General features: G+C 44.0%; 1 protein-coding gene across 8 annotated transcripts in view; it reads right to left on the reverse strand.

Moving 5' to 3' along the window:
- The window catches only part of miga1 (mitoguardin 1), a 180,542-nt gene that overhangs the window by 92,667 nt on the left and 70,788 nt on the right, over window positions 1-17,087 (reverse strand). For 7 of the 8 annotated variants that reach the window (XM_059983781.1, XM_059983783.1, XM_059983784.1 and 4 more), the window contains exons 10-12: window positions 16,909-16,981; window positions 7,944-8,030; window positions 3,042-3,140 (exon numbers count right to left, since the gene is read on the reverse strand). In XM_059983781.1, coding sequence (XP_059839764.1) covers window positions 3,042-3,140; window positions 7,944-8,030; window positions 16,909-16,981 — 259 coding nt within the window. The remainder of the gene's footprint in view (window positions 1-3,041; window positions 3,141-7,943; window positions 8,031-16,908; window positions 16,982-17,087) is intronic. The other variant, XM_059983786.1, reaches the window with a different exon arrangement.

The following is a 17,087-nucleotide window of genomic DNA, read 5'->3' on the forward strand; positions in this document are numbered from 1 at the left end:
GAGGTAGAACAAGATAAGCAATAACAGAATGCAGAATCAGTTACAGAGGAAGTGCAGTCCGGGCAAGGTCAGGATGGCGTAGAGTGTGAGGTCGAGAGTCCATCTTTTTGTTGGTTCAAGAACGTGACAGCAGTGGGAAAGAAACTGTCGTTGAACCTTGAGATGTGACTCTCTCATACTTTCTCCTCAGTGACTACCTAACATTTTGGACTCAGCGGCCACTTTACTAGAAACCGCTGCTCATTAATGCAAATATCTAATCAGCCAATCATGTGGCAGCAATTCAATGCATGAAAGTATGCAGACATGGTCAAGAGGTCCAGTTGTTGTAAAGACCAAAATTCAGATTGGGGATGATCTAAGTGACTTTGACCATGGAATGATTGTTGGTGCCAGACAAGCTGGTATAAGTATCTCAGAAACTGCTGTTCTCCTGGAATGCCCACGCACAAAGTTCTAAGTAAATTTATAGTTTATAAATTTCAGAGGTTGATAATAAATGAACCTTTGAAACTTTTTTTGAACCTTTGAAATGTATTAACTAACTACATATGTGTCACTATATACAATCCAGAGATTAATTTTCTTGCAGGCATGCTGAATTAATCCAATAACCATAATAGAAGCAATGAAAGGCCACACTAACATGAAGGACAATCAGTGTGCACAAGGCAGCAAACTCTGCAATTTCAAAAAAGAAAGAATAATAATAAATAAATAAATAAACAACAAATATCGAGAACATGGAATGAAGAGTCCTTGAAAGTAAATCTACATGCTGAGGGAACAGCTCAGTGACAGAACAAGTGAAGTTTGGTCCAAGAACCTGATGGTTTATGGGGTAATAACTGTTCCTGAACCCAGCGGTGAGTATCCTGAGGCCCCTGTGCCAGATGGGCTGGCATAAGTTTCTCAGCGGTGAGAAGAAAACATGGACTGGGTGCTGGGGATCTCTGATGATGGATACTGCTTTCCTACAATAACATTCCATGTAGATGTGCTCAATGGCGTGGAGAGATTAACCCATGATGGATTGGACCATATCCACTACTTTTGAAGGATTTTCCATTCAAAGGCATTGTTGCTTCCATACCAGGCTCTGAAGCAACCAGTTAATACACTCTCCACTACACAACTATAGAAGTTTGTCAAAGTTACAGATGTCTGGCGAACATTTGGAAACCCTGAAGGAAGTACACGTGTTGCTGTGCTATCTTCATAACTGCACTTCAGTGTTGGGACCAGGACAGGTCCTCTGAAGTAACAACACTGAGGAATTTAAAGTTACTGACCCCCCTGCACCTCTGACCCCTCGATGAAGACTGGCTCATGGGCCTCTGGCTTCCTTCTCCTGAAGTAAATCATCAGCTCCTTGGTCTTGTTGACATTGAATAAGAGGTTGTTGCTTTTACACCACTCAGCCAGATTTTCAATCTCCGTCCTATCTGCTGATTCATCACCACCTTTTTCCTCGGCTGAAAACAGTGGTGTCGTCAGCAGTGTTAAATATGGCACTGGAGCTGTGCTTAGCCACACAGTCATAAATGAGTCTCTAGAGCTTGCAGCAAATGGTGCAAAAAACCCCCCCAAAAAAACAACATTCAGCTCTGCAGGCGAAAACGTCTTGTTAATTGAGAGAGATCAGTGGAGAATGACCAGACTGTGTTCAATCCAGACATGGTCAAGAGTTTCAGTTATGGTCCAGACCAAACATCACGATGGGGAAGAGATGTGATCTGAGTAACTTTGCCTATGGGATGATTGTTGGTGCCAGATGGGCTAGCATAATAATCTCATGAGATTTCCACGCACAAGAATCTCCAGAGTTTACAGAGAATGGTGCAAAAAACAAAATAAACATCCAGTGAGCACAGTTCTGTGGGTCAGAATATCTTGTTAATGAGAGAGGTCAATGGCTGCACTGGTTCAAGCTGACAGGAAGGCAACAATAACTCAAATAACCATCCGTTACAGCAATGGTGTGCAGAAGAGCATCTCTGAATGCACAACACACTGAACCTCGAAGTGGATGGGCTACAGCAGCAAAAGACCACGAACATACACTCAGTGGTCACTTTATTAAACCTAATAATGTGGCCAAATAACATACCTTTATTTCCACCCTAAACTGTAACTCCTTTGACATTATGCAGAAGAAATTGTAACAGCTACAGAGAAAGTGCAGTGCAATTAAGATTGAGGTGCAAGATCAAACGAGGTAGATTGTGATGTCTAGAGTCCATCTTATCACATAAGGGACCCAGTCAAGTCTTATAACAGCACAGTGGAAGCTGTCCTCGAGTCTGGTATACGGGATTTCAGGCTTTTATATCTTCTGCCCAATGGGAGAGGGGAGAAGAGAATGTCTAGGGTGGGTGGGGTCTTGGCTCTACTCCATTCCTGGTAAAGCAGCTGCCATGCGAAGTTGTGATGCACCTGGAGAGGATGTCTTCAATAACAATTGGTAAGGGCCAAGGGGGAGCATGCCGAATTTCTTTAGCCTCCTGAAGGGGCATTAGTGAGCCTTCTTAGCCATAACATCTATATGTATTTTGAGCCCTGTGGGCCTGTGAACTGTTGTCTTTTATCTAGAGTTGTTAAATCTGTACTTTCTGCTTAATCTTGTCAAGTTTATTTTAACTGGCAGGGCTTTCAGCATACTGCATTTATTTAAAGTGGACTCCCAATTATTGCAAATCGCGGGGCCCTTGTCTGTGTTTTGAAAATGACTCAACCCGTGGTGCCGCTCAATGCTCAGTTAGAATTCCTATAAATAAATTTGTTTCTGTCTCAGCACAGGGGTCTTTCATTCCACCGCACCTGGATTCAGTTCCTTGTTAATGTACACCATGACAACATGATTAGACCAGGAGATGGTATTTATTGTTGATGTTCACTCCTAAGAACTTCAAGCTCTCAACCCTCTCTAACTCAACACCTTCCTGATGTCGATGACGGCTTATTTTACTTCTGTAGCATACTTCCTCCTGCCCTCTACTCTGGTGTCCTTGTCACTTTACAACATTGCAATTTGGACTCACCCCTCGTGACGCAAGTTCCCGCTGAGTTGTCTCCCAGTGATCGGTTTGCTGCAGGAAGAACATCATGTCCTCAAAGACTTCCACAAACCTCTTTGGATTCTAAAACAAGTCAAAGGGACCATCAAATTAGTTTGCGTTGAGGAATCTTGTTTCCTTCTTCTGGGGTTGTTACATAATTCAGAAGGAGCCTGAAATTTCAGAACATGACGGGAAGGAAGGGGTGGACAGAGATACAGCAGGGTAACTGGCCCTTCCAGCCTAATGAGTTTGCCCAAGTCCAGCTGCACCCATGTGACCGATTAACATACTAACCTGTACTTCTTGAAATGTGGGATATAACTGGAGCACCTGGAGGAAACCCCTACATCATGGAGAGAATGAACAAAGTTCAAAGCAAATTCTCAACATACATGTATGTCACCATATACAACCCTGAGATTCATTTTCTTGTGAGCACACTCAATAAGTGCAATAACCATAATAGAATCATTGAAGGACCATACCAACAGGGTGGACAACCAGTGTGCAAAAAACAATAAACTCTGTAAATACGACAAAAAAAGAGAAAAATAATAATAAATAAGCGATGAATATTGATAATATGAGATGAAGAGTCCTTGAAAGTGTGTCCATAGGTTGTGGAAACTATTCAGTTAATAGGGCAAGTGAAAATGATTGAAGTTATCCCCTACGGTTCAAGAGCCTGATGGCTGAAAGATAATAACTGTTCCTGAACCTGGTGATGTGAGCTCGGAGGCTCCTGTACCTTCCACCTGATGGCATCAGTGACCTGGGTGGTGGGGATAATGAGCAAACTTCCTACAGACAGCAAGTGAGTATTGAACCAGGGTCACTGGCACAGTTCTAGCATTACTTTAACTGCTACGCAACTCTGCCACTCACAGTTGCAGATGTGATTGGAAATAGCACAATCACATGTGCTATGTGATTGTAGCACGGGATTCTGGGAAGTACCCAACTGTATAGCAGCTCTGAAAAACTCTGACCTCAGGCAACCATTTATGTGGAATTTGCACATTTGACCAATGCAACATGGGTCTCCTCCATCTGCTCTGGTTTCCTCCCACGTCTCAAAGATTTGGGAGGTTAGTATGTTAACTGGCCACTGTAAATTGGCCATTCTGCCGAAGTCAGCTCTAGAATTTAGAAGGAACTGATGGGAATATGAGGAGAATAAAAGTGAATGAGTGTAATGTTAGTGTAATGACCAAATGGCCTGTTTCTTTGCTGTCTGATTCTAAGACATAATAATGGGATCGTGAAACCTTTGGGAAGTGAATAGTGGAAGCATGGATAAAGATTCAGATTTATTCATGGTTGAAAATTTACTGTGTGAACCCCTACAGTACCGTGCCACAGCAGACGGGAATGTAGGATGAATGAGTGTAAATGGAGGCCTCAGTCATGGTTACTGTGACACTATTACAGATTGGGGTGTCACAGTTCCGAGTTCAATTCCAGCGTCCTCTGTAAAGAAGGCTTGTACCCTCTTCCCGAGTGTTCATGGGTTTCATCAGAGTGCTCCAGTTTCTTCTGTTACGCCCGTGGCCGTCTCCTTTTTGAGAATCGCAGGATCGCTATTGATTCGGGTCAGGAGACCCAGGAAATGAGAGACAGACATGCAGATTCCTCAATGTTTGGAATGTGTCCTGGGCCTCCGAAAGACAAAGCCACAGATAACGGCCATTATCCCTTGGAGACTGAATTGTGTATTGAGTACTGTACGATTCATCGAAGCCCCCAGGCAATGAACAGAGGGGGGTTGGTGGAGGGATTGCACCATCCCAACCTGATTGACATCTGAGACCCTGTGAGTCAGGATAAAAGAGGGTCTGGGGAACAGCCCCTTCAGGCGCACCAGAAGAAACGCTAGAAATCCTGTAACAGCGAAATAGCGACAGCCGGTGGAAGGTCCACGTGCATCCCTTTCCATTTGCCTCGGAATTGGCGGGCCTTGCCATGGAAGAACGGCTTTAGCTAACACAAAGGAGAAATCAGCCCCCACCAATTCTCGAAGGATTGACATCATAAAAGGAATGGGCAAGTTTAAACTCTCTCTCTTGACTCCAACCAAAGGCTGCAGCCTGCTGCTTGAATGAACTAAAGTGACTTCTATATTTCCATCGGACAATACATTATCCCCTAGACAACGATAGAGCTATTTCTTATTATTATTATACCCGTGCTTTTAGATTTAGTATTGACGACGTATATTATCTGTATGTTTGCATTGATATTTTTTTTGTGTATTTTTATCAATAAATACTGTTAAAAATAGTACCATCTGACTTCAACGGACCTCTCTATCTTTGTTGGTAAGTGACCCAGTTACAGGGTACGTAACACTTTCCTCAGTCCAAAGACATAGCAGCTAGCAGGATAACTGGTCCTGTGATTAGGCTAGGGTTAAATCAGTGGGTAGCTGAGTGGTGCGGCTCAGTGGGCCAAAGGGCCTGTTCTGCACTGTATCTCCCAATAAAATAAACATACAGCTGGTGGGCCAAAGACTGCCTGTGCTTTGAGATTTGTACAGGACTGGCTGAGTGAAAGAATCGCTGACTGACTTGATGAGTTCCTCCATCATTTTGTGAGTGTGCGTGTGTCTCTCTCTCTCCCTCTCGCTCAAGATTCAGAATCACACCTTTCTTAGATGAGAAGGGCCATGTTCGACACCTCTTGCAGTTACTGGGGTGAGTGCCTGCAAAGGAGAGGGAAGAACGTTCATGGTGCTGGGATTTACTGTTTGAAATAGTGTCCGCCAGAGAGAGGCTGAGCAGGTTGGAACATTTTTCATTAATGAATGAGTGGTGATCTTACAGAGGTGTATAGTATCACAGGCGGGGCATTAGGTAGCGTGACTCTATTACACCTTAGGGCAGGAGTAAGCAACCTTAAAGACAAGTGATTTTCTAGCATGTATTAATCATTAATTTGAGGCAAAACATAATTAGATGTACTTAAATGGATAATTCCCATTTTTATGGAATTTATCTGGCCCACTGTCTACTCATTAATATGCGATCCGATCCACAAAGCTAAAAAGGTTGCCGACCCCTGGCTTAAGGTGTCAGTGTCGGAGTTCAATTCTGCCATCGTCTGCCAGGAGTATGTCCTCGCTGCAGTATGTGTGAGTTTCCTCTGGGCGCTCCAGTTTCCTCCTACATTCCAAAAATGTACCAGTTAGCAGGTTAACTGGCCATTGTAAACTGTCCTGCGACAAGGCGAGGGATCAATTGTGGGTTACTGGGCAGTGCTACTCGAAGGGCCAGAAGGTTCCGCGCTGTATCGCAACAAATAAAATAGAAGTTAGGAGTGCGGACCCACGTTTTCCCAGGGTTCAGATCCACACTTATCACACGTACATTGAAACATATAGTGAAATGCATCATTTGCGTTAACAACCAACACACCCGAGAATGTGTTAGAGGCAGTCCACAGGTGTTGCTACACATTCGGGCACCAACATAGTGTGCCCACAACATGCGCCAACATAGCATGCTGCTCAACAGGATACAAATAGCAACAACAATAAAAGAACAAAACAAGACACACACACACACACCCCTCCCCCCCCAAACAACAACAGGCCACTTCCAGTCGTCTGACCCAGACCAGATAAGGGGAACCAGGATAATAAAAATAGTGTATATTTAAGAATACTTGACTAGAATGAGAATTTCTCTAAGAATATTACCTAATAATAGTTAATAATAGTGAAAACCTAGTCAGGATAAGAGCAGGCAGTAAAAATACAAATGATTGATTCTGTAAGGGTGGCTCAGAGTGCCATTACAGCTCTGGGAATGTTGACAGAACAAAGGGTTTTAGGAGTCTTTGTGCAGGATTCCCTAAAAGTTAACTTGCAGGTTGAGTCGGTGGTAAGGAAGGCCAATGCAATCTCAGCAATTCACTTCTGGAAGACTACTATACAAAAGCGAGCTTTATATAATGCTGAAGCTTCATAAGGCTTTGGTCAATCCACACAGAGTATTGTGAGTAATTTTGGTCCCCTTATCTAAGAAAAGGCATTGGAGAAGGTCCAGAGGAGGTTCATGAGAATGATCCTGGGAATGAAAGGGTTAACACATGAGGAGAATTTAATGGTTCTGGGCTTGTACTCGCTGAAGTTTAGAAGAACGGTAGGTGGGGATCCCATTGAAACCTATTGAAATTGAAAGGCCTATTCAGAGTTGACATGGAGAGGATGTTTCCTGTAGTGAGAGTGTAGGACCCAAGGGCACAGTCTCAGAATATAAGGATACCCCTTTAGAACAGAGATGTAGAGGAATTTCTTTAGCCAGAATGTGTTGAATCTGTGGAATTCATTACCAGAGATGGCTGTGAATGCCAAATCATTGGGTATTTTAAAGCGGAGATTGATAGGTCCTTGATTAGTAAGCGTGTCAGAGGTTACAGGGAAAAGACAGGAGAATGGGGTTCGAAACAATAATAAATCAGTCCTGATGGAATGACAATACAGACTCAATGGGCCAAATGGCTTAATTCTGCTCCTATCTCTTATGGTGTTGTGATCTTATTAAACTGGACAGCCAAGGTTGAAGGCATAAGGATAACAGACAGCATGAACAATGCAAAACTCTAGCTTGGATAAGGGGTTGAGAGGGTGTGGTTAATATTGGTGTTGTGAAGATAACTCGATGCCATTTATGGATGAGTGTGGGATTGCTGGAAAAGTTAGAAGTGGGACAGTACAGACTATGGGGTGGGTCAGAGGGAACGAAGGTAATGGAAATCAATATTAATAGCTCAATCAGGCAATGGGGAGCCTGTACAGTAAGAATGGAGTTCAGATTTATAACCAATCTCTGATATCCAGACAGAGTCAAACAGTTGCAAACTAAAACAGTTTTGAGTCCTTACCTTGTGAGCTTTCATCATTATCGCAGACAGGATCTTTTTCCCCATCTCTGCAAAATACTTTATATTCGAGGCATCTGACAGAATTACCTGGAAGTGCGGAGAAATTAGAGTAAAAGAGCCGCCGAATACACATGCAAGATGTCCCAGCTGTTGACACACCATGTTCTGTCACCCATGCTATAGGAGCCACTGTCTGCATTGTGTTCTGTGTCAAGCGTTTATTATGGTAGCTAGTCAGATGGGTGGGGGCAGGGTGGTAAAAACGAAAGGTTTAGTTACATATTCATGCTTTGATTTGGGCAATTCAGAGCTGGAGACTGCTAAGTATCACATCTTTTGTTGACCACTTAATTACACTGGAAATTGCTTAATACTACGTAACTTTGCTTAAGTACATTTAATATCGCTGGTTGTTGTTTTAGTTTCATCACTTCAAGATTGTATGTTTTGCTAGTTGCTAATAGAGGATCAAATACATTTCTTTGACTTTTTGAACATTATTAATGGATTGGAACAGAGAGCGTGTCACACAGGGTAACTGCTCATGTTTGGTCTCTATCAGTGGCACTGATTTGTTCAAGTAGCAATGACACATGACGTCCATGCCTTTTGCCTGCTGGTTCCATTTAATATCGAGAATGTATACAATGTGTAAGATGAAATTCTTACTCTTTACAGACATCCACAAAACAGGGGAAAAACCCCAAAAGAATGAATGACAGAAAAGGTTAGGACTACAAAGCCCGTCTCCCCCTCCCCCCCACACACAAGCAGCAGCAAAAGCATCAATCCCCCAAAACCTAACATGCAAGAATAGCAAAGCCCCCTGAAAACCATGATCTGAAGACCATCAGTATCTTCAGCCCAACTAACATTTCAACATCTCAGACGGGGAGAGACAGAGATGGCTCCTGCCACGAGAGGGGAGCCAACAGCTCACTAAGTATCACTCTGACTTTAGAGTACTCACCCTTGCATTCAAAATTCTTCACAGTACTCACTCCAATCCTCTCTAACCTTACAAACCTCTAAGACCTGAGTGTGTACCTTGAATTCTTCCATTTATTTTTATTTGGCAATACAATGCAGAACAGGCCCTTCTGGCCCAGCAATCCAACTATTTCACCCTAGCCTAATCACAGGGCAATTTAAAATGACCAATTAACCTACTAACAAATATGTCTTTGTACCATGGGCGGAAATTGGAGCACCCAGAGGAGACACACATGCAGACAGGAAGAACGTACAAACGTTCTTACAGAGGATGCTGGAAATGAACTCCGAGCTGTAATAACGTCACACTAACTGTTACACTACTGCCTACCCTCTTCCTGTATGTCTGGGGGTCCTACGTTCAGCTGACGAGGTCTTAAGCTTTGGAATCTGCTCCCCAGACCTCTGTCTCTGCTCCACTTCTCCGCCTTAAGACTTTCCTTTAGATGTGGGTTTTGAACAAGCTATCGTGCCCATCTCAACAACTCTTTTTGAAGATCAACAACATTGTTTGACAGTATTCTTGTGAAGCATGGTTAATAAATCGTGGCTAATATGCTACTCATGAACAGCTTGGTACATAATGCTAGCTGTCTAAGATCCCCTCTAGTCCTTGCCCATAATCCCAATCCAAATAAATTACTAATTCACACACAAAAAATGCTGGAGGAACTCGGCAAGACATGCAGTATCTCTGAAAACAAATAAGCAGCTGACATTTCAGACCATGACTCTTCATCAGGACTCAAAAGGAAGGGGAAGACACCAGAATAAAAAGGTGGGGGGAGGGGAAGGGGACAAGCTACAAGGTAAGAGGTGAAGCCAGATGGGTACGAAAGGTAAAGGGCTGGAGAAGAAAGGATCTGATTGTAGAGGTGAGGGGACCACAGGAGAGGGGGTGGAGGGGCACAAGTAGATTGTAATTGGCAGGAAAGCAGAAGAGGTAAGAGGCCAGAATGGGGAATGGAAAATCTGATTCTCCTAGAGGGCCAAATTCCACAGGTTTGTGTGTGAAGAACCCTTTTCTCCAGCTCCTGTAATGCAGACAGCGTGAAATCACACAGCTCCTGTAACATTAGGCCTATACCTTTTCCTTCAATGTCTAGGTACTGCACTGAGAGAATAACACTGTCCTCCACATCATTGAGATAGAACTAGGGAACATAGCCTCAAGATAGTTACTTCTCAGACTGGAGGCCCGTGACTCGTGGTGTGCCGTAGGAATCGGAATCGGTGCTGGGTCCGTTGTTGTTTGTCATCCACATCAATGACCTGGTAGATAATGTGGTAAACTGGATCAGCAAGTATCTGGATGACACCAAGATTGGACAGTAAAGAAGGCTATCGAAGTTTGCAACATCTTCTGGACTAGCTGGGAAAACAGGCTGCAATGTAATTCAGACAAGTGAGAAGTGTTGCACTTTGGGAGGACAAACCAGGGTACAATTTACGTGGTGAGCAGAAGTGTACCGAGGATTACGGTAGAACAGAGGGATCTGGGTAAACAGATCTTTAAGGCATTGAAACTGGCATCACAGGTAGATAGGATTGTAAAGAGAGCTTTTGGCACATTGGCCTTCATAAATCAAAGTAGTGTTTGGCCGAAGGGTTTTGGCCTGAAACGTCGACTGTACTCTTTTCAATAGATGCGGCCTGACCTGCTGAGTTCCTCCAGCATTTTGTGTGTTATTGAGTACAGGAGTTGGGTTGTAATGTTGAATTGGTACAAGACATTGTTAAGGCCTAATTTGGAGTATTATGTGCAGTTTTAGTCATCCATCTACATGAAAGATATAAGATTGAAAGAATGCAGAGAAAATGTACAAGGACGTTGCCATGACTTGAGGATCTGAGTTATAGGGAAAGGTTGAATAGATTAGGACTTTATTCTCCACAGCGTAAATGGATGTGGTGGGTATGGGTTGAATTTCAACATTTAAGAGAAGTTTGGATAAGTACATGGATGGAAGGGGTATGGAGGGCTATTGGTGCATGCAGGTCAACGGGACTAGGAAGAACAGTTCGGCATGGACCAAATGGGCGAAAGGGCTGTAGTGCTCTCTGACTATGACTCTACTTTCGGCTTCATTATCTAGATATTACTTCATAGATACTACTTCAGAACCACACCGAGATAACAACAATGTCCTTTATGCCATTGCGACTAGAAGTAGGGGATGATGCTTCAAGATTGTGTGGAATAAATTTAGGATAGAGATGAAGAGAAACATCTTTTCCCACAGAGTAGTGACCCTCTGGAATTCTCTGCCTAGGGAAGCAGTAGAGGCTACCTCATTAAATATAGCTGGAAACCGTTTAGACAGATCTTTGCGTAGCAGGGGAATTAAGGGTTATATGAAAAAGGAAGGTAGATGAAGCTGAGTCCACAGCCAGATTAGCAATGATTTTATTGAATGGTGGGGCCGGCTTAACAGATCAGATAGGTGACTCCCACTCCCACTTCTTAACTTCTAGAACATCTTGAGATACAGTTTTGAAGAAGACTATGGAGATGTTCTGACTAACGAATCTCTTCCATGAATGCTGGAATGGAAGCTGGTCACTGCTCTTCTACGTACATTACTACTGAATTCTCTGAAGAATATCATCCCGTTGTACCGGTGTCTCCTTCTCCGAGGATCTTCACCTTGTCAGGGTAGAGAGCCTTGTGAGCCCCAGTGATCACAAGAGCGATGCCACCCGCAGCTTAGTTCGATAGGGTTACTCAGGCAGTAAGATCAAAGGGGTTCAGACAAAGAGTGATCCAAATAAGACCTCAATGGTAAAAGATGGCGACACATTACAATGGCAGTGAAGGTGGAGGAAGGCTGCGGCAGTGAAGGGTCCCCAGTCATCCTGCATTCCATGCCACCAGACCCTGATCCTGATCTATTAAGGACTGTGTGGTGGCTGCCTGTGCATCAGTCTCCCCACGATATGCAATGTCATACACAGGAGTTCTCCATTAAGAAAATCCACCCCAACACCCTGGATTAATCAGAAGGTGGTTGTGTGGATCCCAGATACACCACCACAGCCACCAGAGAACCCACCAGTAGACAACCCCTTAGGAGAATATCATGCTTGACTCGAGTGATCACACTAATACCTTTTGTCTCCAAGTTAGATGGTATGGTTTCGAGACTCACTCCACTACTGCTAACACATAATCAAGACTGACACGCTAATACAGAACCGAGAATCTGCTCCACTTGCAGAGGTGGTCGATAGTTAACTGTGATGCAGGACTCAGCTTGGTTCTGGCTCATTCAGGGATCCGGTCAAGAGCAGTGGGCGAGTTCTCCCCAATGAGCTGGCTGTTATTTATCACTTGAACTCTGTCAAGGAGATAAGTTAGAGCTTGTCCTACTCACAGCAAAGTCTGTGTGCTTTGCAAAGCGACTGCTGTGACAACAGTGGCCACATTTCAAAACCAAAATCCAACAATCGACATTTAACTTCCTTGCAATCACGATCTCACAGCAGAGGCTATTCAGCCTGTTGAGCACATTCCAACCAGCCCCATTGCCTGGCTCTTCTTTCATATTCTTGCAAAAGATACATGTGACTCACGTCTAAAAGGTGTTGCCTTCTACCAGTTTTTCAGGCAATGTATCTCCAATCATAATGGTTACTGGATTAAAAAAATAACACTGCCTGCCCTTCTCTCTCCTCATCACCACAGTTCTTTTGCTGACTATCTTAAATCTGTTTCTCCTGATTACCAATCCTCCTTGCAGGGAAATATCTTTCCCTGATTTACTCTCAGTTGCAGTTAGCATAATGCTTTACACTGTACCAGGGTGAAGAACCAGCACCAGTATCAGGGTGAAATTCCCGCTGCTCCCTGTGAGAAGTTTTGTACATTCGCCCCGTGACCAGTTTTGTACATTCACCCCGTGACTACATGGGTTTCCTCTGGGTTTGCCTGTTTCCCACATCACAAAGACATACAAGTTAGGGTTAGTGAGTTGTGGACATGCTAGGTTAGTGCTGAAAACTAGTGAATCTCCTCTGCACTCTCTCTATAGCATCCACATCTTTCTTGTAATGAGGTGACCAGAATTGAACACAGTACTCCACGTGGGGTCTTACAGCTGTAACATTACCTCACGGCTCCTGAACTCAATCCCACAGTTGATTAAGGCTAATATACCATATGCCTTCTTAACAGCACTGTCAACCTGTGTAGCAGTTTTGAGTGTCCTATGGACATAGACCCCAAGATCTCGCTGACTCTCCACACAGCCAAGAGTCTTACCATTAACATTATATTCTGTCTTCAAATTTAACCTACTAAAATGAACCACTTCACGTTTATCTGGTCTGAACTCCATCTGCCACTTCTCAGCCCAGTTCTGCATTCTATCAATGTCTCGCTGTAACCTCTGACAACCCTCCAGACTATCCAAACACCCCCAACATTTGTGCCATCAGCAAACTTACTAACCCACCCTTCTACTTCTTCATCCAGGTAATTTATAAAAATCACAAAGAGGAGGGGTCCCAGAACAGATCCCTGCAGAACACAACTTATCTCCATGCAGAATACATGCCTTCTGTGAGCAAGCCAATTCTGGATCCATAAAGCAAGGTCTCCTTGGGTCCCATTTCTCATTACTTTCTGAATGAGCCTCACATGGGAAACCTTATTAAATGCCTTACCGAAATCCATATACACCACATCCACTGCTCTACCTTTATCAATGTGTTTTGTTACATCCTCAAAGAATTCAATCAGGTTCATAAGCTGCGACCCGTCCTTGATAAAGCCATGCTGACTATCCCTAATCAGATTATGTCTCTCCAAATGCTCATAAATGCTGCTTCTAAAGATCTTCACCAACAACCTACTCATCACTGAAGTCAGACTCACTGGTCTATAATTTCCTGGGTTATCTCTACTCCCTTTCGTGAACAAGGGAACAATGTTTGCAACCCTCCAATCCTCTGGTACTTCTCCCATCACTAATGAAGATGCAAAGATCATTACCAGAGGCTCAGCAATGTCCTCCCTCGCTTTCCATAGTAGCCTTTGGTTTATCTCATCCAGTCCCAGCAACTTAATCTTAGTACCTTTCAAAAGCTCCAACACATCCCCTTTTTTTAATGTTGATAAGCTCAAGCGTTTCAGTCACTTTAAGTCATCCCCACAATCACCAAGGTCCTTTCAATGATGAATACTGAAACAAAGTATTAAGTACCCCTGCTATCTCCTCTGGCTCCATGCACACGTTTCCACTGTCACACTTGATTGTTCCTATTGTCTCACATCTTATCCTCTTGCTCTTCACATACTTGTAGAATGCCTTGGGGTTTTCCTTAATCTTGCTCACAAAGGCCTTTTCATGACCCCTTCAGGCTCTCCTAATTTTAATCTTAAATTCCTTCCTTGCACCCTTGTAATTTTCCAGAAGCTCTTCTTTCTTGCGTAAGATTTTCTTTCTTCTTAACTAGATTTTCTACATCCTTTGTACACCATAGTTCCTTTACCATCCCATCCTTTCCCTGCCTCAATGGAACAAACCTATGCATATCCTTGAACATTTGTCACATTTCTGCCGTGCATTTCCCTGAGAACATCTGCTCCCAATTTATGCTTCCAAGTTCCTATCCCTCTCCAGCACAATGATAAAGGAGAGTTGTGATCACTACTTCCAAAATGCTCTCCCACCGAGAGATCTGACACCTGACCAGGTTCATTTCCTAATACCAAATCAAGTACTGCCTCTCCTCTATGGTTTATCTATGTATTCCATCAGGAAACCTTCCTGAACACACTTAACAAACTCAATTCCATCTAAACCCCTTGATCTAAAGAAATGCCAATCAATATTAGCAAAGTTAAAATCACCATAACAACCCTATTATTATTGCACCATTCTAGAATTTGTCTCCCTATCTGCTCCTCGATGTCTCTGTTACTACTGGGGGGGGGGGTCTATGAAAACACCCAGTTGAGTTATTGTGCCCTTCCTGTTTCTGACTTCCACTCACAATGACTCAGTAGACAATCCCTCCATGACTTCCTCCTTTTCTGCAACTGTGATACTATCCCTGATTAGCAGTGCCACTCCCCCATCTCTTTTGCCTCCCTCCCTGTCCTTTTTGAAACATCTAAAGCCAAGCACACTCAGCTGCCATTCCTGCCCCAAGACATCCAAGTCTCTGTAACGGCCACAATGTCACAGTTCCGCATATTGATCCACACTCTTAAGTTCATCTGCCTTGCTCATGATACTCCTTGCATTAAAATAGACATATCTCAAACTATCTGGCTGAATGCATCTTTGCTCTGTCATCAACCTATCCTCCCTCATAAACTGCCTACACGCTGTTACTACTTGTGCTCCAACTGCCCCATCCACTGCCTCTTCACTTCAGTTCCCACCCCCCAGCAAATCTAGTTTAAACCTTCCCCAATAGCATTAGCAAACCTCCCTCCCAACATACTGGATCCCCTCCAGTTCAGGTGCAACCCATCCCATTTGTACAGGTCACCCCTACCCCAGAAAAGGTTCTATTGATCCAAGAACTTGAAGCCCTGCCCACTGCACCACCTCCTCAGCCATTCATTCATCTGTGCCATCTTCCTGCTCTGACCTTCACTAGCTCGTGACACTGGGAGTAATCCGGAGATTACCACCTTGGAGGTCCTGCTCTTCAGCCTCCTTCCCAACTTCCTAAATTCACCACACAGGACCTCTACCCTTCTCCTGCCTATGTCGTTGGTACCAACATGTGCCAAGACCCCTGGCTGCTCACCCTCCCTTTCAAGAATATTCTGCAACCGCTCAAGAGACATCCTGGACCCCTAGCACCCAGGAGGCAACACACTATCCTGGCATCTCTTTTGCTGCCACAGAGTCTCCTATCTGTCTCCTTAACTATCGAGTCCCCTATGACTATTGCTCCACCTGGCTTCACCCTTCCCTTCTGAGGCTCAGAGCTGACCACAGTGTTATTGGTCTGGCTGCCACTGCCTTGCCCAGATAGGTCATCCCCCTCAGCAGTATCCAAAGGGATATACCTGTTGCAGAGGGGATTGGCCACAGGGGACCCTCTACTGACTTCCTTCTCCCTTTACCTCTCTGTGTTCGCCTATGTACTCCCCAAATTCTGTACTTTAATGTACATTTGTCAATGTACATTCGACAAATAAAGCTAATCTTTGAAGCCCTTCATAATTTTGAATGCAACTAAACCTGCCCACGGCCCTCTCTGCTCTAAGAAAAATCCCAGTTTCCAAAAACTTTTCACATAATTTGAACCCCCCCCCCCACTTCCAGAACCATCCAGACCATCCATCTCCTCCATCCCTCCTCCGAGATCTTCAAGATTCAAGTTTAATTTCACATGAACATTGAAAGATATTGTGAAATGCATTGTTTCCATTAGCAACCGACACAGCTCAGGGTGTGCAGGGGACAGCCTGCAAATTTTGCCACAGTTTTCGGTACCAACACAGCATGCCCACAATGCTCAGCAGGACAACCCAGAAAATAAAACAGAACTAGCACCAAAATAACATCAGGAAAACTAGATCCCCTTCCTCCCTCACACGCACGCATATACACAGTCCTCTAACTCCAGACAGTCCATATTTTTCAGAATCCAGCTTCTAGTAGACCTGGATTTGGACTCTTATTTGGTCGAGGGCACACAGATGACTACCCCAGTGGACTCACAAGGATTTACAGACCCTGGACTCCAGCCAACAGCTCTTAACTTCCGTACTTCCGATTTGACCCCTGAGCTTCGCTCTTCGGCATCGACCACAGGACCCGCCATTCACCAAACTCTAGGCCTCACTGATTTGTGAACCCACGGGGTCATCTTCAGATCTTTGCTAACGAACAGGGCTCCAAAGTGAATGCAGTGCCCCAAATGAGGTCTAACTAGTGGTTTATAGAGCATGCTTGAAAGAGAGAACATCTCCCGTGTGTGAACAAATGAGTTCAGCTACTGTTACCTGAAAAGCCTGACGCACGCAGTGTACCTTGGCCAGGAAGTCACTGTCACCCACACATTCCAACAACTCTGTCCTTTAGGAGAAAGCACAGGCCTGAGAAAATATCAACAACCGTACGCTGGACTGTTCATATAGACTGGAATTGGAATTGGCTTATTATTGTCACATGTACCAAGTGA

This window comes from Hypanus sabinus, chromosome 11 (genome assembly GCF_030144855.1).
Source record: "Hypanus sabinus isolate sHypSab1 chromosome 11, sHypSab1.hap1, whole genome shotgun sequence".
In the NCBI taxonomy this organism is placed as follows: Eukaryota; Metazoa; Chordata; class Chondrichthyes; order Myliobatiformes; family Dasyatidae; genus Hypanus; species Hypanus sabinus.